Raw genomic sequence first — 24,693 nt, 5'->3', positions numbered from 1 at the left:
CCTTCCCTTCCCTTCCCTTCCCTTCCCTTCCCTTCCCTTCCCTTCCTTTCCCTCCCCTCCCCTCCCCTTCCCTTCCCTTCCCTTCCCTTCCCATTTCTCTTTCTTTCTTTCTTTCTTTCTTTCTTTCTTTCTTTCTTTCAACTTTTTCACTTTTGTATCCACAGCTGTTAGCATATGGGAAGCACTCAGATGACTATTTGTTGGATAAATAAATGGTGTTTGGATTTTTTCACCACATGATAACCAGGATGGAAAAGTTCACTTGAGGAGTCAGCAAAATGTACAGCTAGCTAAAAATATCTTCCAAACAACCAATTGTTTGAACAAGAACTCTGGGTTTTTCTAAGCTAGATGCTTGATACAACATATTTGGCCACTGGGGGTTGTACTTAGTTTCATGTCCTAGTGAATAATTAAGAACCTGGAAAAGTAGAGTTTAATTGGAACTCTGAGACCTCATAAAATTCTCAAATGCCTTTAGCTCGAACCATGTGAAGGATTCGGAATAGTGTAGATTATATAGGACTGCTTATTCCCTTTGGTTTTATATTACGGTTTGTTAAGTGTTCATGTCTTCATAAAATGGTAATTTCCTGGAAATATTGCTTTTAAATTGCCACTTACAATTTACAGTCCTGGAACATGCTAGGCCCTCCATGAATAATAACTTATTATCCGTCTCCTGCCCTCATAGTACTTACTGCTTTAGCACAAAATCGCCATTCAGTAAATGCTTCTGAGTGAAAAGGACACTATTTTGGGGGGATGCATAGATGGGGCAAAGTTTTTCATCCATACTGTTTATTTATTTTTTAATGTTTTGTTTTGTTTTGTTTTGTTTTGAGAGGGGGTGAGGGGCAGAGAGAAAGAGGGACACACAGAATCTGAAGCAGGCTTCAGGCTCCAAACTGTTAGCACAGAGCCTATCATGGGGCTTGAACCCATAAACCGTGAGATCACGACCTGAGCCGAAGTAGGATACTTAACCAACTGAGGCACCCAGGCGCCCCTCCTCCATACTATTTAACCTAGAGGTTGTTTTTCCCCTGCCATGTGTAGAAGGGTCTCATGTATGCCTTAACCTGTTGTTTTTGTTTGTTTGTTTTTGTTTTTGTTTTAAGTATAAAACACAGAGAGAAGCCACTCTAGGTCATCGGGTCAGTGTGAGCACATGAATCGCCTCAGGATCCAGGCTGGTGTGGACTCACAGTCCTGTGTAGCTAGGATGCTTGGAGCTCATAAGAATTGGTAGCTGAAGAAGAAAGAACAAAGGCTTCAAGGGGTTAGGGACAAAACAATGAGCAAAACAGATGCAGGTTCTGCCTTATTTGCGTTCAGAGTCAATAACCACATGAGCATGAAAAGTATATAATTTCTTTTTTTTTTTCAATAAAAAAGTATATAATTTCTAAGAAAGAAAAATGCAGAGCACTAAGGAGGTGTGAAACCAGAGGACTTGGCTTATTGTGAAGAGAGGCTTCAAGAATGCAACCCTAAGGAAGCAACATTTGAGTTGAGTTTGAAGGTTGCATGGGAGGTAATTCGTCAGAGAGAGAGGAAAGGCCTATGCAAAGACCCAGTAGGGGGAAACAACTAGAAACTGATGTCGTGGAGGGTGGAGGGGGGGGGGGCGGGGTTGGTGGAAATAGATGAAGCCAGGGAGATACGTGTCAGGCAATAATAGGCTTTTTTGTTTATCCCAAAGGCAGTACAATGGGAAACCAGTGAAGAATGTTACAGAGAGGAAGGCAGATCGGATTTGCATTTAAAAATATATATAAACAATAATTGCAGAGTAATAATTATAGGAAAACAGACTGGACTGTGGAACAGGGCAAGAGTAGTTAGTCGCTAGAGGAGATGAGTTGGAAGGTAATGGCAGTGGACCTGGAAACAGACACGTAGGTGGTGATAGAGTTGGAGAGAAATGGGCAGATGTGTGAGACAATAGGGAGGCAGAAATCAATGAGATTTGGTGGCCGTTTGGCTAAAGAGGGCTAGGAACAAGCTTCCCCTGTATTTCAGGGTTCTACAACTGAATGGATGTGTTGGCCATCACTGGTTGAGGGAACAGAAGAAGAGATCCACCTGGGGAGGGCAGATTCAGAGGTCTTTTCTGGTCACGCTGAGTTGAGGCCCCCTTGTGACATCCATGTGGAGATGCCAAGTAGGGGGTGGCTGGCAAGTCTGAATATCAGAGGAGAGATCTGAGTGGGAGATACAAAATGTGGAATAAAGTTTGAGAAAAGAACAGGAGCTATATTAACCCCGGTGGTTGAGTTTGGAGTAAAAGAGACTGAGTGAGATGAGAAGGGCAACCCAAAGGTCCGAGGATAACCCCGGGAATGTGGTGTAATAGGAAACAAAGGATGGGGGACAACTTCAAGAAGGAGGGGGGTGCCTGGTGGCTCAGTTGGTTAAGCGTTGGACTTGGGCTCAGGTCACGATCTCACGGTTCGTGGGTTCGAGTCCCATGGCAGGCTCTGTGCTGACAGCTCTGAGTCTGGAGCCTGCTTCGGGTTCTGTGACTCCCTCTCTCTCTGCCCCTCCCCTGCCTATGGTCTGTCTGTCTGTCTGTCTCTCTCTCAAAAACAAATAAACATTAAAAAAAAAAAAAGAAGGAGGGAATAGAACAGATGGTGCATGTCGTTGAATGGTAGGAGGAAGAGGAATAATACTGGGAACATGTCCAATGGATTTAGCAACCTGAGGTTATTGGCGACCTTAAGAAGACTTATTTGGGGAGGGGGGCGCCTGGGTGACTCGGTCAGTCAAGCATCTGACTCTTGGTTTCAGCTCAGGTCATGATCTTGCGGTTTCATGAGTTCGAGCCCCGCATCTGGCTCTGTGCTGGCAGCTCAGAGCCTGCTTGGGATTCTCTCTCTCTCTGCTCCTCCCCGACTTGGGCGATCTCTGTGTCTCTCAAAATAAATAAATAAACAAAAAAGAAAAAAGAAAGAAAGAAAACTTATTTGGCTATAGAGAAGATGACAATCAGCTTCATTTGGGTTTTGGAATGGATGGAAGATAAGAAAATGAAGACAGTGGTCATAGACCACTCTTTTGAGATGATAAACGTGCAATACTTTTGTTTATCCTCTGAGAAAAATAAGGTAGTGCCTTTAATAGTAATAAAATACAAATAAATTATATGTTTTATTCTCCCAATTCTTAGGTTACCTGAGGACTTTTTATACAAATGCGCCACTTGTAACATTATATAAGCATGTTGGTATCTCCCGCTTGCCAGTGTTTGAGTGGATATCAAGACATTTGCAAACATGTATGTGCCAGCGCTTAGACGTGGTTGCAGCCTTCTTAATAATCATTTTACACTCTTATCTCAGAAATGTAACTTAGCGTCTCGGCGTCACCAGAATTCCTGGTATTCGGTCAGTATTTTTTGTTTTATAGTTACAGGATGCCAGCAGTGAAACTGTTTTCATTTTATTAAGATCTAACAGGAAAGGCATAATTTTTCCTTGAGTTTGAGATTTTTTTTTTCTGAAATTAAAACAAAAATAAATAAATAAAACTAGAAGAGACCATAAAGCCAGATGTTTCCTTTATTTAAAAATGCAGTCAGTTTGCAGGAAAGCATTTTTGGACTTTCTCTAAGGGAACCGAGAAAAACCTCTCCCCTTCCATCCCTCCTGGTGGATGACTTTGAAAAGGAGATTTAATCCAGCTGAGAAAAACAACTCCTGAATGACTCATATTAAGGAGAATTGCAACCCATACATGTTTGAACACAGGCTTGTATAATCGTTCTGTTTTTTCTTCTTTCTCTGTCCAGATAATCAAGTAGGAAGCAGGAGAAAAACAAGAAGGCTTATGCTAGATTTATGTCAATTGAAATTAGAATAAGGAGAACTAACACCTGTAACCTAGAAAGGATTGGACGCTTCCAAAATGCCAAACCATTGGGCAGGTAGAGTAAGAAGACAGTAAGATGAAAGGATATGGAACTAAAACGAAGTGACAAATAGTAATATGAACCCACATCAGTTTACATTTAGTCACGCCTTTGGGCTTCACCATCGTTTTGTCCACACCCCAAATACCCTTACCTCTCATTCTCCCATATGTATGTATACCTTATCCATCACCTCCTCCAAAAAGCAAACTCATTTCTCTAGTCCTCACTGATTTCTCCCTTCTCTTGAGTTTTCTCAGCTCAGTCTGTAATGCCAGTTTGGACTTTACAAATATGCCACCGTGCATGGTTTTCAGTTTCCTATATGCACTTAAATTTTATTTCCTCAGCTAGAATATAAACTTTTTTTTTCGTTCTTTTGATGTTAACTTACTTTTTGAGAGAGAGAGAGCATGAGCAGGGGAGGGGCAGAGAGAGAGAGAGAGAGAGAGAGAGAGAGAGAGAGAGACAGAATCCAAAGCAGGCTTCAGGCTCTGAGCTGTCAGCACAGAGCTGGATGTGGGGCTCAAACTCACAAGCCGTGAGTTCATGACCTGACCTGAAACCAAGAGTGGAACACTTAACCAACTAGGTGCCCCTAGAATATGAACTCTTGAAAGGTGAGGATTATTTCTTCTACGTATATCTGATATGTATATATCTGATGTATATATCCTTAGCAGTTTGATGGGCATATGAGGTACATTTCAACAGTATGTGCTGCCTTGAATTGTTATCAGTTGAAATGCATTACCGAACACGACAAAAGGTAGGCCAAGAAAAATATTTTAAGCAGCTTTCCCCAACCTTTGTGTTCCATGATTTGATTGGCATGTACCCCGTCACAAGCTCTTGACATGCACAGGTGTGACTTTCACAGATGGCTGCTTCTCATTTTGTTGGGGTTTAGGACTGAATCCCAGAAGCTGATGTCAGCATGTTGGTCAGTATCACTTGGTAAGCCCACAAGCCCAACCAGTTCGCCCGCACCGGTGCCTCAGCGAGATTTCTCATCCTTGTTATATATGCGGTAACTCTCAAGAAGTAGTTGAAAAACAACCCAAACTTGGCATTTTTAATAAAATGGTATAATGTTCTTGAGAATGTGGATGGGCAAATGAAGACGTGCTATCAAAGTAGTTCTCGGCAAATATTTGAGGAATGAATAAATAAGAAAGTGATTATTTCTAATACAGGCAAAAGATTGCATAGCACTTTTTTTGTTTTTTAAGTAGACCAGCAGGGAGCCCAATGCAGGGCTTGAACTCAAGACCCTGAGATCAAGACCTGAGCTGAGATCAAGAGTCGGACACTTAACCGACTAAGCCACCCAGGAGCCCCTGTATAGCACATCTTATGTTTCAGCCACTGGTCTAAGTGTTTTATGTATACTAACTCAATCATTGCAACAACACTGTGAATTAAGTACCATTGTGTCTCCATTTTGCAGATGAGGAAACTTGAGTCATCAACAATTTAAGTGCTTTGTTCAAGGTCACATAGCTGGTAACTAACTAGTGGAGTCAGGATTTAAAGCCACATGGTCTAGTTCTAAAGTCTATACCTTTAGCAGCTCTGGCATGGGAGAAGTTAAACGCTTTATTGTTACTCAGATGTTTGGGGGTATATGGAAGCCTTAGGATATAGTCGTCAGTTACTGTTATAAAATTTTTGTTTGCTTTTGTCTTTTTGTCTTGCAACACAAAACTCCTAAGGCATTCTGACAATTTGTCAGTAAACCTGAAGCAATTATGTGTCCTTTCCAAGATCAACAATTTGCTAATTCTTAATCAGGTTTTCAATAACACGATTATGTTGTTACATGTTAGAGCTTTAGGACCTCCTAGGTTGGCTTTGGCAGTGGTGAAAAGTAACCTAGTAACAGTTCATGGCTGGCATACATCTTCACACAGGAGAGGAATTTGTAAAACCAATAGCTGGGCCTGTTCTGAGTTTCTTTTATCAGTTTCAGGAGTTAAGTTTGTGGAGTTAAGCAGGCAGTTCCCATGTTGGTTGTGTGAAATCTAATGTCAAGTGCATTTAGAGATACTATGAAGAGAACACAGACAAGCAGGGAGGGAGAGAATATTAAGTCACATGAAATGCTTCTTGTCAGACTCAGATTTTATCTTTTTAAATCTACTCTTTTGGAAATAGAGCCCTGATTTGACTTTAAGTTAGCAGCTGTGAATGCATGCTGCCTGGATGGCCACCATGATTTTGTTACACATTTATATAGACTTTGTAAGTGGGCTTTATAAATCAAACCTTGGAATAGCTGTAGGAAGTCTTGGCAGAAACAACCAACCAAAATTTTGCCTTTCTGTTTTCATCCAAGTTTCAATATGCAGTCAATCTGATTAACAAACCAACAGTAAACAACAACAACCAAAAAGGCTAGAAATTGAAAAACATTTGGTTTTCCAGGGGAACTGGGAAAGGCTTTGTAATTAACATGCCAAATGGAAAACCAACAAAAATACGTTATCAATTTTGCCATTTTGGGTAGAAAAAAAGAGTCGTTTAAAAAAAACGTATCCTCCGGCTCTAAGAGCAGGTGATGGTGCCCTACATCTGAGCCTCCAGGAGGGGGCGCTCTCTGGTATTTGTTACACCTGTGTCCCATCCAGTGACCAAACGGGATGAGGAGAGAATTGTAAATCAAGCATAAAGCCTTTGCCCCTTTAAACTTAGGGAATATGGCATCAAATACCATTCTATGGCTGCCATAAAAAGAAAATACAACAGGAAACTTGGATTAGACCCACAGGTTTGACTAATGATGCGGTGTTCATGAAAACACACAATTTTCCCTGAGCTCTTGGAGCGAACTGGTTGCAGGAGCTCAGGAGTGGGGGAGGGGATTTGCACATAATAATTGTAAAGACAGAATTCTAGTTGGCAAAAAGTGACTCTCCCAGAACTACATAACGTATGCAGCAAGCGGTGAGGAATATATATAAAAACTGAGTGAAAAATAAAGCTCATCATTGCCTTCATCCAGTGCAGATCTTTTCCAGACCTTAATAACTGTATCATTGTGGAGCTGTGTGTAAAAGGGATTTTCTAAAGTAAATCTTCTGGGAAAATGTATTAGTCTGGAAGTTGGCATACCTGAGCTAGAGAAGGGATTCTGTTATTCAAAGGATCGTGTGATCATGGGCTAGTCAGCACCCGTCGTGGGTCTTTCTTCCTTTTCTGTGAAATGGTTCCAGGATGTGGTCTTCCAGAAAGGATTTTTATTTTCTTCTTTTGTGAGCTAGGGACTACAGGGACTATCGTGCATTTCGTCTGAGCTCAATGCTCACTGCTCCTCTTTCGGCCTAGAGACTCCTTTTGAAAAGCGTCAATGCTTTCCCTGTGTCCTGAAAGTTCTACCTAAGAAGTCTTGTGCAGCGTATCATTATTTTGTAACTGAAGGCTCTTTACAGTATCTTGCCCGCCATATTTATGGAAACAGGTATCGTAGGTGTTACTGAATGCTAACTTTATGCCAGGCATTCTTTAAAAAAATTTTTTTTAATGTTTATTTTACTTTTGAGAGAGAGAGAGAGAGAGACAGAGCGTGAGCAAGGGAGGGGCAGAAAGAGAGGGAGACACAGCATCCAAAGCAGGCTCCAGACTCGAGCTGTTCACACCGAGCCTGACATGGGGCTCGAACCCACGAACTGTGAGATCATGACCTGAGCTGAAGTCGGGCGCGAACCGACTCAGCCACCCAGGCGCCCTCAGGCATTCTTTCGAGCATCTGCACATGTGCTATCTCAGCTAATGCCTACAGCCACTTTATGACGAAGGTAGTCGTTTTATTCTCATTTTATGAGTGAGGAAACAGAGGTCTAGTGGGATTAAGTAATGAGTTGCCAACGTCGCACAGCTGATGAATGTTGGAACTGGGATTAAAAAAATATCTACCTAAAATAAATCCATGCACATGATAGGAAGTTCTCAGTGCACAAAAGGAGATGTAGTTGCTGGTAAGTTCCCTTCCTTGCTCCTGTAGCCTGGACATGGTATCACCCCTTCCAACAGGCAACCGATGTCGGTTACCAATGTCTTACATACTTTTCTGGAGATAGTGTAGGACACATACAAACGAATGTACACAGCTTACACTTGAAAATATTTATACGTAGTCGTTTTTCCCTGGTAAATGGTAGTAACTAAATGTACTGTTTAACGCTTTGTCTTGGACGTCCTTTCCTATTAGCACATAAACTAGCACATCTTAGTCGTCCATAATTTTGCATTGTAGAGATGGGCCAGGATGTACTTAAGCATTCTATGTAGATGAGCATGTAAACGATTTTATCTGTTTTGCTGGGGTGTGAACTCAGGGCGTGTGACTCCCGATTGCCTACTTCTTGCCAACCTTCTTTTTTGCTTTCTGCTGAGGTGTTTTCTCTGTTCTGGAAACGAGGGAGGAAATGGAAACGTACTTACTTACCTACTTACTTACTTACTTATTTATTCACTTACTAGATAACTGGTTTATTATAAGAGGATACAACTCAGGAACAGCCAGAAGGAAGAGATATATAGGACAAGGCATGGGAAATGTCATGGAGCTTTCCCCACATGTCCACCTGTTCCCCAGTCTTACAGTTTTCTGAACCTCATCCTTGTGAGGTTTTGTGGAGGCTCCATTATGTAGGCAGGGTTAATTAAATCATCAACCACCGGTGTGTTTTTTTTTTTTCACCTCCAGCGCCTCTCCCCTCCTGGGGTCAGGGGATGTGGGCAACGTGATCTCCTACGTCTTCAACCTGTCCAACCCCAGCCATCTGCTGCAGCCACCAGCATGGCCTCACCTGGAATCCTTGAGCTCTTCATTGAGCCTACCACAGTGCTGTTAGCAGACGCATGCAACCAGTGCCAAAGGAATGCCCTGTTTAACCTGAGGGCATAGGTCACCGAGTCAGTGGTTGGCCCTTCAGCTGAATTCTTCATGAGTGGGTGGGAATGAGCTTCCATGTCATTACTCCCCAGTTCTGTCTCTCTGGCTTTACCTCTTACAATTGTTTTCCTGGCTCCTCTCACCCTTCTGGACTCATCAAATCAGCTGCAAACCCTAGGCTTCCTCCATCAGCTTTTTCATCCAGATATGGCTCTTTCCTAGATATGTCATCCTCTTGCGTGGAGTTCACACTCACCTCCACACAGATGACTCCGGTCCCTGTCTCCAGACCTGGCCACCTCCAGAACTTCAGTCCTGTGTCCACACCTGCTGTTGGACAGCTCTGTCTACAAGTCCTGCCCCCCCCCCATCTCTCCTCTCCACTCACAAACCCTTATCTCCTCATGGCCTTCCATAGTTCTATCCTTCTTTCCTCATTCTCTCATTCAGAGATGTGTGTGTGTGTGTGTGTGTGTGTGTGTGTGTGTGTGTGTATACATACACACACACACACACACACATACATATACACACACACACATACACAGATACACACACACACATATATATATGTATACATATCCTCAACCATTCCTTCCACATCCAGTATACTACCAAGTTGTGAGGGTCCTTCCTTAACATTCTGCCCACATTCTGCTACTCTCTGCACTGGCCATTGCCTTCACCAAAATGAACCATTCAAATGGGTTATGAAAGCTTCTTCCTGTCACTAAACTGTCCTCCCAACTTACCTTACAATCATTGTTCCATTAATTTTCACCTGACTCTTGTTAAAAAAAACTTCCAGAGAATGAAGTCTAAACTCTTTAATATGACATTTTAAGGTTCTCCAGAGTCTAGGGCATGTTTATTCATCCAGTGTCCATTAAACACCTCTGATGTACTAAGACTGTGGCCAGAAATAGAAGTATGACAATGAGTAAAAATGAACATCTCCACCCTTGTGAGATTGCCATTTAATGATAAAGACAGATATAAATAAAACATTAGTTATGAATACATGTGAGATTGTGAAATTGCAACTGTAATCAAATAGTAGCTCAGACTTATATAATGTTTGTGATGTGTCAGCCACCATACTGACCATTTATGTATATTGTCTTATTTAGTTGTCACAAAGTGTTTACAACTATTATCCCCACTTTATTTTTTTAATTTTTTTTTACATTTATTTATTTTTGATAGAGATAGAGCACAAGTAGGGGATGGGCAGAGAGAGAAGGAGACACAGAATCCGAAGCAGGCTCCAGGCTCCAAGCTGTCAGCACAGAGCCTGATGCGGAGCTCGAACTCACAAACTGCAAGATCATGACCTGAACGGAAGGCGGACACTTAACTGACTGAGCCACCCAAGTGCCCCCCCCACTTTATTTTTTTAATGTTTATTTATTTATTTTATGAAAGAGAGAGAGAGAGAGAGCGCACACACACCAGCATGGATAGAGGTAGAGAGAGAGGGGGAGAGAGAGAATCCCAAGCAGGCCCCACACCGTCAGTGCAGAGCCCAACACAAGGCTCCATCTCATAAACCTCGAAATCCCGACCTGAGCTAAAATTGAGAGTTGGACACCCAACCGACTGAGCCATCCAGGTGCCCCTATTATCCCCACTTTATAGATGAGAAAAGAGGCACAGAGAGTTTAACTAAATTGTCGAAATTCACACGACAGCAAAGGATCTAGGTCAGGCAACCTGGTTCTAGATTTTGTACATTTAACCACAATGTTTTTCCACAAAGAGAAGGTGCCTGGTGCTTTGAGAATCATTCATTGGGGATGGGGATGAGGAATTTGAGGTAGTCTGGAAAGGCATCCTAAGGAAAGACAGCTAAACTTAAATAGGAAATATGAGTAGGGTTAATTGGGCAAAAATAGAGTAAGGTGTTTATGCAGAAGGAAGGTCATGTGTAAAGGCCCCATGGTGGCGAGAGTAGGGTGCCTACAGGATCTAAATGGGATCAATATGGTAGAGCAGAGAGGGCACGGGAAGTGAGGAGCAAGACATGGGATTAAGCTGAAATTGGATTAGGCTAGGAAGGCACATAGGTGCAAACCACTCAGGGCCCTGTAGATCACGTTATGAATTTTTCTCAATCTTAAATGCAGTGGGAAGCCATTGAGGTTTTAAGCAAAGGATAAGAGAGAGATGTGGCAAAACTTTCTACAATGTACTGTGAATTGATGAGGTCTTGTTCTCCAGAACAGGAATCCTGGAAAGGGACTAATGAAGTTTGGGAATAAGATTTTGGATTCCACTTTGAACATGTTGACTTTGAAGTGCTTTGTGAGAAATACTCATGAGGTATCAAGGAAAATGTCAAATATATGGGTCTGGAGTTTGTAGAAGTCTGTGTTGGACCTTTAAGTTTGGTTGAGCAGATGGTGCCATATTAAAAGAGATGGTCCCTTTATATATGAAAAGTTGAAAGGCTCAGGACTTGTTTCACTGACCACTTGCAACCGAGAGATGAACTTGTTGAAGGACTTCATGCCTATTAAAGAGAACTTTAAGGCCTATTGGTGAGGTCTGCATTAGTCTTTTGCAGCAGATTTGAATGTAGGGTAATAATCAGGGAGAGTGGGAGGAATTCATTTTAGAATCTTTCTCTGCTGTGTACTTTGACAACAGATTACCATTGTATAATCACTTATCTTTCAATGATAGGAGCTAATTTTTGGAAGTTGTGGTTTGGATCTATTAAAAGAAAGTGGCATAAAAAAAAAAGGCTGTGTGAGTAGGCTTCTCAAGACTGCATTGTACCCTTAGTGTTCAGATCAAAATGGATTGTATTGGGTGAGTATTGCTGTGTAACAAATTACCTCAAATGTAGAGGCTTAAAACAACTTACTATCCTCACAGTTCCTTTGCCTCAGGGGTTCAGGAGAAGTTTAACTGAGAGGCTCAGGCTAAGCATCTCTCATGGAGCTTCAGTGAAGATGTTGGCCATGACTGAAGGCTTGACTAGGGCTGAAGGACCCACTTCCAAGTTTCAAGTTTATTTGCATTACTATAAGCTGGTGCTTACAGTGGTTGGCAGCAACCTGTGGTATTTCCCCACAAGTGCTTTTCCCAGGACTGCTTGAGTATCCTCAAGGCATGATGGGAGGCTTCCCCCAGAATAATAATGCAAGAGTGAGAGAGCCAGGTGGAAGCTATTCTTTTCTGAGCTAGCGTTAGAAGTCACATAGCATCATGAGTGCTTCATTCCAAGCACATCACTAAGTTTGGTCCACTACAAGATTGGGGAAGGGAACTAGACTCCACCTTTTGACAAAGAGGAGCACTGAAGAATCTGTGGACATGTTTTAGAGCCACCACATGGATGTTTGAAATCTGAGTTGTGGAGGGAGCTCCCCCTGTCACCCTGTGTAGAAATTAATTTCTGCTACAACAAACCTAACAGATGGTCAGTCAGCCTCTGCTTAGCACTTCCAGCCATGAGAAGTTCACTACGTGATGAGTCAGTGAATTCCATTTATACCCACTTTCAATCGTTAGAAGTTTATTCTATTCATGAAATTGACAACTCTTCTGCTGAACATTCCAATATTGAAACTACTTCTGCTGCTCTAGAGTGGCACATTTATGTGATGGTGTGTCCATTATCTGCAACCAGGGTAATCTTCTTGATTTCTTTCTTCTTCAGAGAAAATACTGTCAGCTCCACTCAGAATTTCCCCTCGCGCTTTGATTTCAGGGTTTTTTCACCTTCTGGTCACCTTCCTGAAAACATCTCAATTCAGTTCATCCCTCCACAACTGCAAACCAACAACTAGTTCTGTACCCTAAGCTAAATTTAGAAGGACAGGACAAGGCAGTCCTCACTTGGCACAATAGGGAAAGACTGAAAAAAACCACTGTGAAAACTGAAATCATGCAAAGTAATCTTAAGAATCAATGAGAGGGGTGCCTGCGTAGCTCAGTTGGTTTAAGCATCCAACTCTTGATGGGCCTAAGTCATGATCTCCTGGTTCAAGATTTCAAGCCCCAAGTTGGGCTCTACACTGACAGTGCAGAGCCTGTTTGGGATTCCCTCTCTCCCTCTCTCTCTTCCCCTCCCCCACTCAGAATAAATAAATAAGCCTAAGAAAAAATAATCAATGAGAAAATTATGATTATTGAGATCATTAAACACTTTTGTTAAAGTATTAAAAATTTTCCTTCTGATCTGAATGCATGGGGAGATGAAAAGAAACCGTAAAAATAGTGTTCATGTAGGCTACCTTAAAACATTGGAAACAGAGAATCACAGTGTTTTATTTCTTTATTAAAAAACACAGCAAGAGTAGTTTGGACAGTGCTTGCCTTTCTCTTCTCATTATATAATAATTATACAGAGCAGACATCTTTTGTTCGCCTTGGCAAATTGCCTTCTGGATCAACTTCTAAGATTTTACGTCTTGAACTCTCGATGTAGTGAAATCTCTCTTGAGATACTTCTCTGAGAGTTCCTTCAATGGGAAGCTACTGCTGGTGCCATGCCTTCTGAGACATCTTTAATCACTATCCTCATTTATGTTGATAAGCCTACCTCCGCTAAGTTCCTCTGGCTGTAGATCTAGAATTTCTCCAATGGTGGCAATGTCAGCGTTCCCATGGTCAGCTATTTCTTGTATAACTCCCTTTATGTTAGATTCTTGTGCTATGCTAAGCACTTCTTGTGCTATGGCTTTTCACATCTCTGCTGTACTTTCATCGTTGTTAAGCAATTCATTCTTTCTATGATCTATTTTTGTAATATGCCACGTGAGTTTATTTCTGGGAGACAAGGAGGTAACACAACTACATGCTTTGCTGTCGGTGTGTGAACTCAGTAACAGATAGTAGACCATGGTAACTGGTAGACATGGTAACCTTGAACCATGCCGTTGGGGCGCTGTTGTTGTTCAACTAAACCGTGGTATCTGAAATTGATAAGTATCAGAACCATGCAAAGCAGGTGTTGCCTGTGTTTCTACACATTTGACCTTAGTTAGATCTGTTTTTATGGGCAATTATTCCACACGGCTTGTTTGAGCTCATGGTCCTTGTGGTTATCAAGTCTCACACATCTTTACCTTGTGCATTTGATTTTTCTTAAATAGAAAATGTCAGGTTTTACTTACATTCTGGTTAAGCTTTCTCTGGTAGTCTTAGCCCATGGATGTCTTTTTAAAACTTGATGTTGCTATCTAGGGAATAAACTATGCCTTCCAAATTGTTACCTTTTTCATATCTAAAAGCTGTTAATAAGAAGAGGCTGGGGTGGAGCTTACTGATGTTTCTCTCCACCTCCAGACACGCGTCCCTCATTGTATTCATCAACCCCTTGAGTAGGAATATATAAACTAATATGAATTCTCCAACTCTTTTGTCACCCAGCTTGCCTTTCTCGAGCTTACCCAACAAAGTTAACTCTCTGGGGCCACCCGATGCCATTCCGAAATCAAAACACACTGCAACGGCAGTCGTCTCCTACCATATCAAATATTAACACTACTGATAATACCTATGTTTACAGAGAGCTTTTACACTTCATGGACTGTTTTTACATATCTCCATTTGAAAATAGTTTGCCTTTATAAGATTGACAAGTGTGGCACATATTATCAGCACGTTTTTAAGAACCGTAAGTCAGAAAAAGTACAGGATTAGCCTGTGTTCACAGAACTGCTAAATAGCAGAATCTTGGTTCTTCAGTGAGTTTAGTGTTTTGGTTTTCTATAACCACTTCAAGCTTCTCAGACGAGGTGCCTACAGAAAACAAAGGGAGAGAGTTTCTGCAGTGTTTTTCCTTTGCTTATTTGCTAGAATAGTCTTCCAATCTTTCCTCCTACAGAGACTTCTATTAGTTTTCTAGGAGTACTAGAACGAAGTACAAGCCAGGTGGTTTGAACAACAGAAATTTATTGTCTCTCAGTTCTGGAGGCCGCAAGTCTGAGATCAAAGTATCAGCAGAGTTGGTTCTTTCTGAGGGCTGTGAGGGAAGCATCTGTTCTAGGCCTTTTCCTATGGCTTGTGGATGGCATCTTCTCCCTGTGTTTTGTCATATCAACTTCCCACATTTCCCCTTTTCATGAGGACAGCAGTCCTATTGGATTAGGGCCCATCCTATTGACCTCACTTTAACTTGATCATGTGTGTAAAGACCGTATTTTCAAATACAGTCGCATTCTGAGGTGCTGGGGGTTCAGGACTTCAGTGTCTGGATTTGAGGGATCCTCAGTTCAACCTATAACAGGTCTCTAAGGCAGAGTTCATGTTTAAAAAAACCCAAAGGAATAGTCTTGTGTAGCCAGAACTTTTGTGTATACCTGCATTTTCTTATCAGTAGCTATGTATCTGCCGCAGTCTGTTGAGATAAACTTTGGGGACAGTTGACATCACCTTTCGGTTCTCAAAAGAAGAATGAGTGTTTTTCCTAAATTCATACTCAGTTGTCCACTTGCTGAATTTAGTTTCTGAAGATGTCTTTTGTGAGACAGCAGCTGAAATTGTTAGCTTGTTTAATGATTTCATGATTCAAATGTGCCATTTAACCTTGGTTTTGAGATTTGGAGTGAAGTTGATTCAATGTTTTGTGATAATTGTAACCATTTTAGCAGTTTCCCTATTTCACAAATTGGTTAAGGCATCAGGGGATTTTGAATTTAAGAAATAAAAAACATTAGGGCATAATAATTTGTATCCTAAAGCCTTTTGCAAACTCAGGTGCATGTAGAGGTCGTTGGGCACATTACTAAAAGAAGGAACATATATGACCTCACTTTAGATTGCTGGTGTTGGGTGCTATCAACGTTAGATCCGTGTCATTCTGTTTTCCCGCTGCTTACGCCCCACTCTTAGTTTTTCTTGTTGGTCATTTGGGTGTTCCACAGATTATCAGTGTAAGCATTTTATATAATACGATTTTGAAGTTAAAAACTAACATTTATTATGAGCATATAATTTGTTTTTGTTCATATATTTGCTCACATAAAAAAGAACAGCTATAATGCCTGTGTGGTTGTAATAGATGAAGACATTGTGAACCGTTGTTTTTATTCAAAGCCTCCCAGATGCCCCTTCCCATCCCCTTTCCTTCCCTTCCTCCTCTGAGGGAGCCATTATCCTGAATTTTATGTTTATCATGTCCTTACTTGTCCTTATACTTTCATTTGAATATTTGTATTTCTTATATTATTTTATTTTATTTTATTTTATTTTATTTTATTTTATTTTATTTAGTTTGGTTTAATTTAGTTTAGAGAGAGAGCATGAGAGCTGGGGAGAAGGGCAGAGGGAAAGACTCCCAAGCAGGCTCCATGTTCAGTGCAGGGCCCAATGTGGGGCTTGACTCCATTACCCTGGCATCATGACCTGACCTGAAATCAAGAGTTGGAAGCTCAACTGACTAAGCCACCTAGGTGCCCTTAAATATATGTAATTCTAAGAAATATACTGTTTGTTTGGTAGTTAAGATTTTTTAAATATTTAAGTTACTGCAAATTGTTTTAAAAAGTTACAAGAACACTATGAACAACTCTCATATAGCCTTCACCCAGGTCCCCCACTGTTAACATTATAATGTTAACCATATTTGCTTCATGGTTCTTTCCCAGTTTCTCTAGATATATGTAGGTATACATATGCAAACACACACACACACACACACACACACACACACACACACACATTTTTAACTAATTGAGAGTAAGTTACAGACATGCTGTTCTAGTCTAAATACTTCATCATGTATTTCCTAAAATGAAAAAACAAGGATGCTATCTTACATAATCCTGTACAATCATCTAGATCAGAAAATTAACATAGATCCAATTCTGCCATGTTATCCACAGATCCATTCAAACCTTGTCCATTGACCCAGCAATGTCCTTGATAGCTTTCTCTCTCTTCTGGGTCAGGATCCCCACTAGAATCACAGGTTGCACGTTCTTGTCATGATTTTTTAGTTGTCTTCCACTTGAAACAGGTCTTCAAGTCTTTCTTGTCCTGGATAAGTTTCAAGAATACAGGACAATTTGTTAGTTTTATTTTAGAATGCCTTCCTGTTTAGGTTTACCTGATGTTTCCTTATAATTAGAGTAAGATTATGCACTTTTTGGCAGGAATACCACAGAAATGGAGCTGTGTTCTTCTTGGTGCATCATAGCAGGAGGCACACAATGTTGATTTATCCCATTGATAACATTGATAACATCCCTTGATGTTAACTTTGTTCACTTAGTTGAAATAGTATTTACCAAGCTTTTCTACCATATAGTTACTATTTTTCTCTGTAAAATAAATTTTGTGGGGAGATATTTTGGATTTATATAAATATCTTGTTCTGCAACAAAATTTTCACCCACTAGTTTTAACATTCATTGATGATTTTTGCATGAGTCATTTATTACAATGATGGCTGCCAAATGCTCATTTTCTAATTCTATTATTCTTTCCACATGGGTTAGTTGGTGTTCTGTAAGAAAAAACTCCCCTTTCTCCCTCCCTCCCTCCTTTCCTTCCTTCCTTCATTTGTGTGGACTCAGGGATTCCTATTTTATTCATTGGGATTTAATTTATTATTACTATTATTATTACTATTATTAGATGCTAAAACTGGCCCATATTTGGCTAGTTGGAGCTTCCTCAAAGTGGCTCCTGTGGACTTTTTAACACTCTTCAACTATATTTTTAGTGCTTCCTTTTTGGTACAAAATTACATTCCAGATTTGTCATGTACTTTCTCTGCTGCAGCCGTTGCTGCAGTCAATCTGATTCTTTCTAATGGAGAATGGTATATAGAAACCAAGATCTGAGCATTATGGGTGCTGATTGCTACAGAGTATCATTGTTCCTAAGTCCTCTCAGCACAGACTTAGGAAGGACTTATGTATGTATGTATATGTATTTATGTATGTATGTATCCATTTATTTATTATTGATCTGTCTAAATGAAAAACCATGGTTGACACCAGTACCTCCAATTCAAATCCAGTACCACCATATGCTAGCCTTCCCTTTCTATATTTGTAACTCCCCTCTGAGAATACTATCATTAACCACAGTATATTTGCCTACTTGCTGGTTACCTGTGTGTAATCAATCTCTTGATCCTGGTAGCTGTCTCCTCAGCCATCCCTGTCCTCTTAACCTGCCTTATTGTCTCTATACTTCTTCATTCCCAGCTCTTCTGGCCCTGTTAGCCTTCTTAGCCTTGATGACACCTTTAGCCCTGACTGCCTTTGTGTTCCTGGTCCCACCAGGCCCACAGTCTGGGACGCATTAAGGGAAGGGAAGGAAATGGAAAAGCACAAAGAAATATTTTGTAAAAAAACAAAACAAAACAACAAAACAAAAAGAGCAATTAAAGGGGAGGGCTTTTAAAAAAATTTTGTATGAAAGACAATTTTAAAAATGTATAGCATGGTGCTTAATAGCCCTCAGCCTGGACAGGGACTATAGTTCAAATTTTAGATACCTACCAGCTGTGTAATCTTGGGTAAAATAGTTAACATATCTATGCCTGACTTTTCTCATCTGTGAAATGAGGTTAATAATAGTACCTACCTCACAGGGTTCTTGTGAAGTTAAAATGAGTTAACACAGGTAAAGTGTCTAGGACAGTGTCGTACACGGTAAGCACATTTAATAAGAATATTTTTATTATCAGATGTCCCATAATTTTAGAATGTTTTATTTTTGTACTAAAAAGTTACTAAATGCCAACGAATCATTTACAATGCCATTAGATCACAAGAATTACTGAAGTTACTTTTTTAATCTATTGAAAAATATCTGTATTTCTATAGCAAAATCAGGTTTTATAAGGTAGCCAGAATGTATACTTTTCCAAGAGTATTTTATCAAACGCTAAAGTTAAAGGAATAATTGGTAAAAGTTATTGCCAATTGAAAAACCAATCATAAATTGAGATAAAGCTCTTTTTCAAAATGTTAGTGTAAGCCACTGAGATGGTTTTCAAATTATATGATTATAACATCCATGAGTCTTTTTAGGAGTCTGCAGCAAAGCTTGGCAAACTGCGACCCACAGGTCAAATACAGCCCACTGACTGATTATATATGGCCAGTGAGCTAATATAATTTTTACATTTTAAATGATTGGAAAAGAAGACATTTTTATGACAAGTAAAAATTATATAAAATGCAAATTTTTTTCTATACATAAGGTTTCATTGCAAAATAGCCAGGCCTGTCTATTATCCAGGACTGCTTTTGTGCTACATGACAGAGCTGCGTACTTACCACAAAGACAATGTGGTCCATATTTACTATATGGCCCTTCATAGAACGTTTGCTGACCCTTAGTTAATACTATTGCAGAAGCAATCATAAAAGGTCTGGGAGAATCCATAAGACGGGTCGAGTCAAGCAGATACTCCTGGCTTGCCTCGTGACCTTCAACAAGTTATATAGCCTGGTCCGTTTCCTCACCTGTGACATGAGAATATCAGATCTGAATGTGTAAGTTCCCCATGCCGCCATTTGGTGCCTTTGTAACATGAGTTTGTTCAGTTCTACCTCTATAAGCTGACAAGTTTTTGTTTGTTTTGCCTTTTTAAGGCAATCACACTTTGTCTTTCTTTTCCATTAATCTGTTTGTGGTGAATTGAGCTAATATGGTGATTTTCATCTCCGTCCAAAAGATTCAGAAATCTTTGAAACCTCATGTTTTTGATCTGATCTTATTTCCCATTACAGGGCCTAAGGGTGGATTTTATGTAATGGGTTGCAATATATGTTACCTTATTTAGTTGGATGGGCAAGCTATTTCACAATGGCCTGAAGAGCAGTTTACTCTGTTCATAGCAACAAACATCTTGCCCAAATTTACCATCTGGTGTTTGAAGCCTCTATCTTGCAAAGATTTTTTTCACTAGCTAACAGCCATTACTCATCTACTTTTGGCTTTAGTATTGCTGACATTCTTGTTATTGCCCATCCTAAATAGTCACATTCAAATAAGAGAGTATTTGGAATTGTTTGCTTAACAGAAGGGACTCAATTTCCTCATCTGGAAAACAAGGAGGTCAGATGAGAAGGTTCCTGTGAGCTGGCACCATCTATGATTTTATGAAACTTGTTTTTTATTGATTTCTGTATGTGCCAGACAGCCCACCTAATCCGTGGCTTGTGGAGGAAGTGCGTGGGTTATAACAGGCACTCATTAAATGGTGAAAGATTGAAGACGTGGTTGAATGGCCACATAAGCCCAGAAAAACTCAGGATGAAAGAGCATTGTCCCATAAAGAGAATCTCAGTGATATTTTATAACTTTGCCACATTCATTTTCCAAAATACTTTTAGATGCTTCTTAAAAATAAATCTCAAGGCTGTGCCATGATCTACAAAGCCCCGGCTACCATCTCTACTCTTCTGGTCCTTGTCGTGTATCCCCACTGGTATCCCTGATGTTTCAAAACTTGCCAAGCATCCAATTTAAATTAAATTTGAATAACATATCAGAGCCTTTGTGCTGATTTGTTTCCTCTGCCTGGAATGCTCCTCCCAGAATATCAAGTGTTTTACTCCCTCCCTTCATGTAAATCTGTGCCCAAACATCATTTCTCAGAGACATCCATCACACCCCACTTTTTATCTCATCCATTTACCTTGATTTATTTTTCATCACAGCACTCACTAATCTATGCAATATATCTGATATTCACCTATCAATTTATTTACATGCAGGTGATAATTGTTGAGTGAATACATGAATAAGAACAAGAAAGCAATCTATTAATTAAGTACTTGATTTGTGAATTAAAGCTGTCTCCAACCCAGGTTTCCAATGGTATTTAAATGTCCTATTTATTTATTTATTTATTTTATTTAGAGAGTACAAGCAGGGAGAGGCAGAGAGAGAGAGAGAGAGAGAGAGAGGGACAGAGGATCTGAAGAGGGCTCTGCATTGAGAGCAGTGAGACTGATGCAGGCTAGAAACTCACAAACCACAAGATCATGACCTGAGCTGAAGTAGGACACTCAACCAACTGAGTCACCCAGGCACCCCTCCAATGGTATTTAAAGAACAGGGGCGTCTGAGTGGCTCAGTCGGTTGAGCCTCTGACTCTTGATTTTGGCTCAGGTCATGACCCCAGGGTCGTGGGCTCCAGCCCCGTGTTGGTCTCCACGCTCGGTGTGGAGCCTACTTAAGATTCTCTCTCTCTCTCTCTCTCTCTCTCTCTCTCTCTCTCCTTCTGCCCCTCCCCCACTCCTGCACATGTGTGCATGTGCTTGCTCCCTTTCTCTCAAAAATAACTTAAATACATAAAAAGCCCATAATTTTTTGCAGATTGTAAACATATATGTGTTAAAATTGAACTGTGACATTACTTTTAAAATGTATCTAACAGAATAAAAATACAGTGATTTGATATCTATCTTAATCTACTTTTTAAAAAAAATCATGAGCTCTCTTCTTCTTAATGATCTGAAATGCTGTATAGTTCCCTTTTCTTCTTGAATTACTAACTCTATTCTACTTTCCTTACAGAGTCTATGCTAATGCAATATAATTTTACATTTGAAAGTCTTTTATTGATCAACCACTGCAGTTAGGTTTTTGTGCATAAAAGTATTTAAAATTCCCTGGGGCTAGAAGATAATTTGTTAGATGTAAAATAAAAAAGCTTTTTTTCCCCTCCAACTAGATAATATATATCTGGATGAGTGTTAACTTGTTGGTCGAATGAAATAGGAGTAGCATCAATTTTTTTTATTTTCCTTTTTAAAAAATATTTATTTATTTTGAGAGAGAGAAAGTGAGAGAGAGAGAGAGAGCGCACGGGCTGAAGAGGGGCAGAGAGAGGGGGAGAAAGCAAGAATCCCAAGCAGGGTCGAGCCATCAGTGGAGAGCCTGATCCTGCAAATCATGAGATCATGACCTGAGCTGAAATCAAGAGTCAGATGCTTAATCAACTGAGCCACCCAGGTGGCCCCTTATTTTCCATTTTTATGTATATAAGTGCTGAGAAATATTTTCACATGAATCAAGTGGGTGGGATTGGGAGGGGCTTTGTTATAGCAGTATCTCTCAATTTTTTCAATTCCTTCTGAGTTATTTGCAAAAATTTCTATTAATATATCACTGAAAAAGCACTTTTAATGATCTGTTGGTGGATATGCAATTACGTTTTCTGTAAGTTTTACTAAAAGTAAAGACCACGGTGCTAGAGAAATGTCTTAGGGTGCCAGGAGTTGATAGGAACACTTTGGACCTTGAAGATTATGGATATTCCATCAACCATGTCATGTGCTGCGGCACAGAGAAGGGGAGAGTTGGATTCAGCTAAGGCTAAACTTCTACCTGGTATGTATTGACTAAGACGTAAGAAATATGAAATAATAGGTGGTAGAATCTAAGCTAGACAAGGACAGTGTGGAAGAAGAGCACTGATGGACTGGGGAAAAGTAGAGAGGAGAAGATAAAGGGAAATTCAGGTGGAAGACTGGTTGGAGGAGTCGAAATGGCAAACAGGAAAGAGAGGTAATTTTTGTCAGATGTATGAATCAGGAGTTTTGGAGGTGGAACAGTTATGGGTCATGAACATGTCCAAGGTATGACCACGATGTGAAGTTCATGAACTTCATTTGTTCACTTGTTTATGAACAAATCACTGAAGATGGGTTTGTGGAAATAGGTGGTCATGGTGTCGAAAGGATCCATAATGATTTTTTAAGGAATGAAGGCAGGGCTTGGAGTGGAGAGAAAGAATGTGAGGCAGGCATTGACAAATGTAGACAATGAGAGAAATGTTGGTAAAGGAGAACAACAAAGAGAGGAAAGGTGCTCTTGAAAGCTGGAAGGGGTGAGTCTTAAAGGAATTTAGTTTACAAGGAGCTGAAGGAAAAATGGTTTAGAGATGGCCATGGTTGGTATGGAAGAAACCAAACTCATTGCCTGACCGGGATGCATGAGAAACACAGAGACAATCGTGTCCTCAGGGTAGAGCCCCAATTATTAGGAGGGAGAAACTTGTGTTTGTGACAGGTATCATGGTTCTGAACCGCGAGCTTCCCTAATGGGTTAGAAAAACTTCCTCAGTTTCTTCTAGAGTTACTAGTTCCTTCAGTTTCCCAGAATAAATTTTGATTGTTCATATTTTCAAAAACGATTTCTTTCAGGGGTGCCTGGGTGAGTCAGTCGGTTAAGCTTTCAACGCTTCATTTCAGCTCAGATCATGATCTCACGGGTTCGTGAGATTGAGCCCTGCGTCTGGTTCTCCACTGAAAGCACGGAGCCTTCTTGGGATTCCTTCTCTCCTTCTCTCTCTGCCCCTTCCCCATGCGCTCTCTCTCCCTCTCAAAATAAATAAATGTTAAAAAAAACACGTTTATTTGAAATATATATTCAAATGTGTGAATATAGTGCTTTGTATAGTTTTTGTATGTATGTGTATGTATTTATGTCTTTAATGGTGAGTCAGCTCTGAGTTTTATAGATAAATACTGTTTTTGTGTTTTTTAAGTTAATTATGGATCTGTTTTGATCTACTTATGAATTCAAATATGTTTTTTAGACTCATCAAATTACTTTTTCTTATTTGTAGGAATTACATTTTTATTTTCCTCTTCTGATAAATATCCCAATTTTTTAAAAAGCATGTCATCAATGAATAGAGAAGTCAACATATATTTTACTTTACTTTCAGTTCCACAAACTATTTTTCCCACACTATATTGCCTTGCTTCTAATTAATTAGATACATTTTATCTACCAGTGTTTTTTCAGTATTTTATGTTCCACGAAACATGTATTCTCACAATATTACATTTATAAATGAAATGCAGGATATTTCCTGTATATATATATATTCCATTGTTCCTTCTTTTTTCTTGCTTTGCAATCCATTTTTATAGAGAAGACAATAACACTGTATTAAAAAAAACCAGCAATAGATATAATGTGTCTAGCATTTAATATGTTCTAGAGATGTGCTAATTTCTTTTCTAAAATTATGATATTTACTTTCTACAGTAGCTCTGTGAAGTATGCTCTGATGTTACCCCCAGTTTGCGATGGGGAAACCAGACAAAGAGAGAGGAAGAGGCCCATCCAAACTTCCCCAGCAGTTGCCTAGGGCTCCCAAGCCTGTGTGAGAGATCACTCTATTAGCATCTCATCCACAGTACTAGAAAAATATAGCAGACCTCCCTTTTTATGGTTGATGTCCAGCACCAGAGCATCAACATAAGTCATGCTAAGATTTGATTACTGGGCAATTATTATGTGCAATCATATTGTGTCAATAACCTTCCGCATGATACACTACTACCCTACTCTAGATGCGGGTTTCCTATAAAAGCCTAACAAAAATTTTTTATTCACCTGCAGTGAGGTACACTTTCTATAAACAATTGTTTCCTTCAATCATTCTGGGGTGGGGGAGAAATAGATATCAATGAACGATTTTTAATACCCTATATCTTCAAATTAGAATTTTGAAGTCTTACTTATGCCTACAGAAAGGCAGAAAAGGAAAAACTTCCGTACTTCCTTGGACAAGCGGAGGCAAAACCCTGTCTTTTTGTCTCTGAACGCTATCCCATTTGGTATGGAACACCTTTAAAAATCAATTCAGCTACAGTTTAGTCTCTTTTTAAAAGATTTAGACATTTAACAACAACAAATCCCAATGGCTTATTAATGTGTGATTCTTTTCTTTCTTTCTTTTAAAGATAGTGTTTTTAGAAGAAGCATCTCAACAGGAAAAGCTGGCCAAAGAATGGTGCTTCCGGCCGTGCGAAGTAAGAGAACTGAGCAACCAGTAAGTCATAGCCAACTTCTTCCCTTTGCTGTCAACTAGTGATGTCAACTAGTCTCAGACGATTAGACACCTGCCTGGAGACAGAGAGGCTTTGTTTTTTTTTTC

At 39.9% G+C, this 24,693-nt stretch overlaps 1 protein-coding gene across 5 annotated transcripts in view; it reads left to right on the top strand.

Annotated features, from left to right (window-relative positions):
* The window catches only part of GDA (guanine deaminase), a 116,874-nt gene that overhangs the window by 47,960 nt on the left and 44,221 nt on the right, over window positions 1-24,693 (top strand). For 4 of the 5 annotated variants that reach the window (XM_040449350.1, XM_040449347.1, XM_040449345.1 and 1 more), the window contains one exon: window positions 24,500-24,588. Coding sequence is in view for 4 of the 5 variants with exons in the window: in XM_040449347.1 (XP_040305281.1) it covers window positions 24,500-24,588 (89 nt within the window). In the remaining variant the exon portion in view is untranslated. The remainder of the gene's footprint in view (window positions 1-24,499; window positions 24,589-24,693) is intronic. The other variant, XM_040449346.1, reaches the window with a different exon arrangement.

This window comes from Herpailurus yagouaroundi, unplaced genomic scaffold (assembly GCF_014898765.1).
Source record: "Herpailurus yagouaroundi ecotype Mexico unplaced genomic scaffold, PumYag 199, whole genome shotgun sequence".
Classification (NCBI taxonomy): domain Eukaryota; kingdom Metazoa; phylum Chordata; class Mammalia; order Carnivora; family Felidae; genus Herpailurus; species Herpailurus yagouaroundi.
Note: the sequence above shows the minus strand (reverse complement) of the source record. Positions and strands in the feature narration are given on the sequence as shown.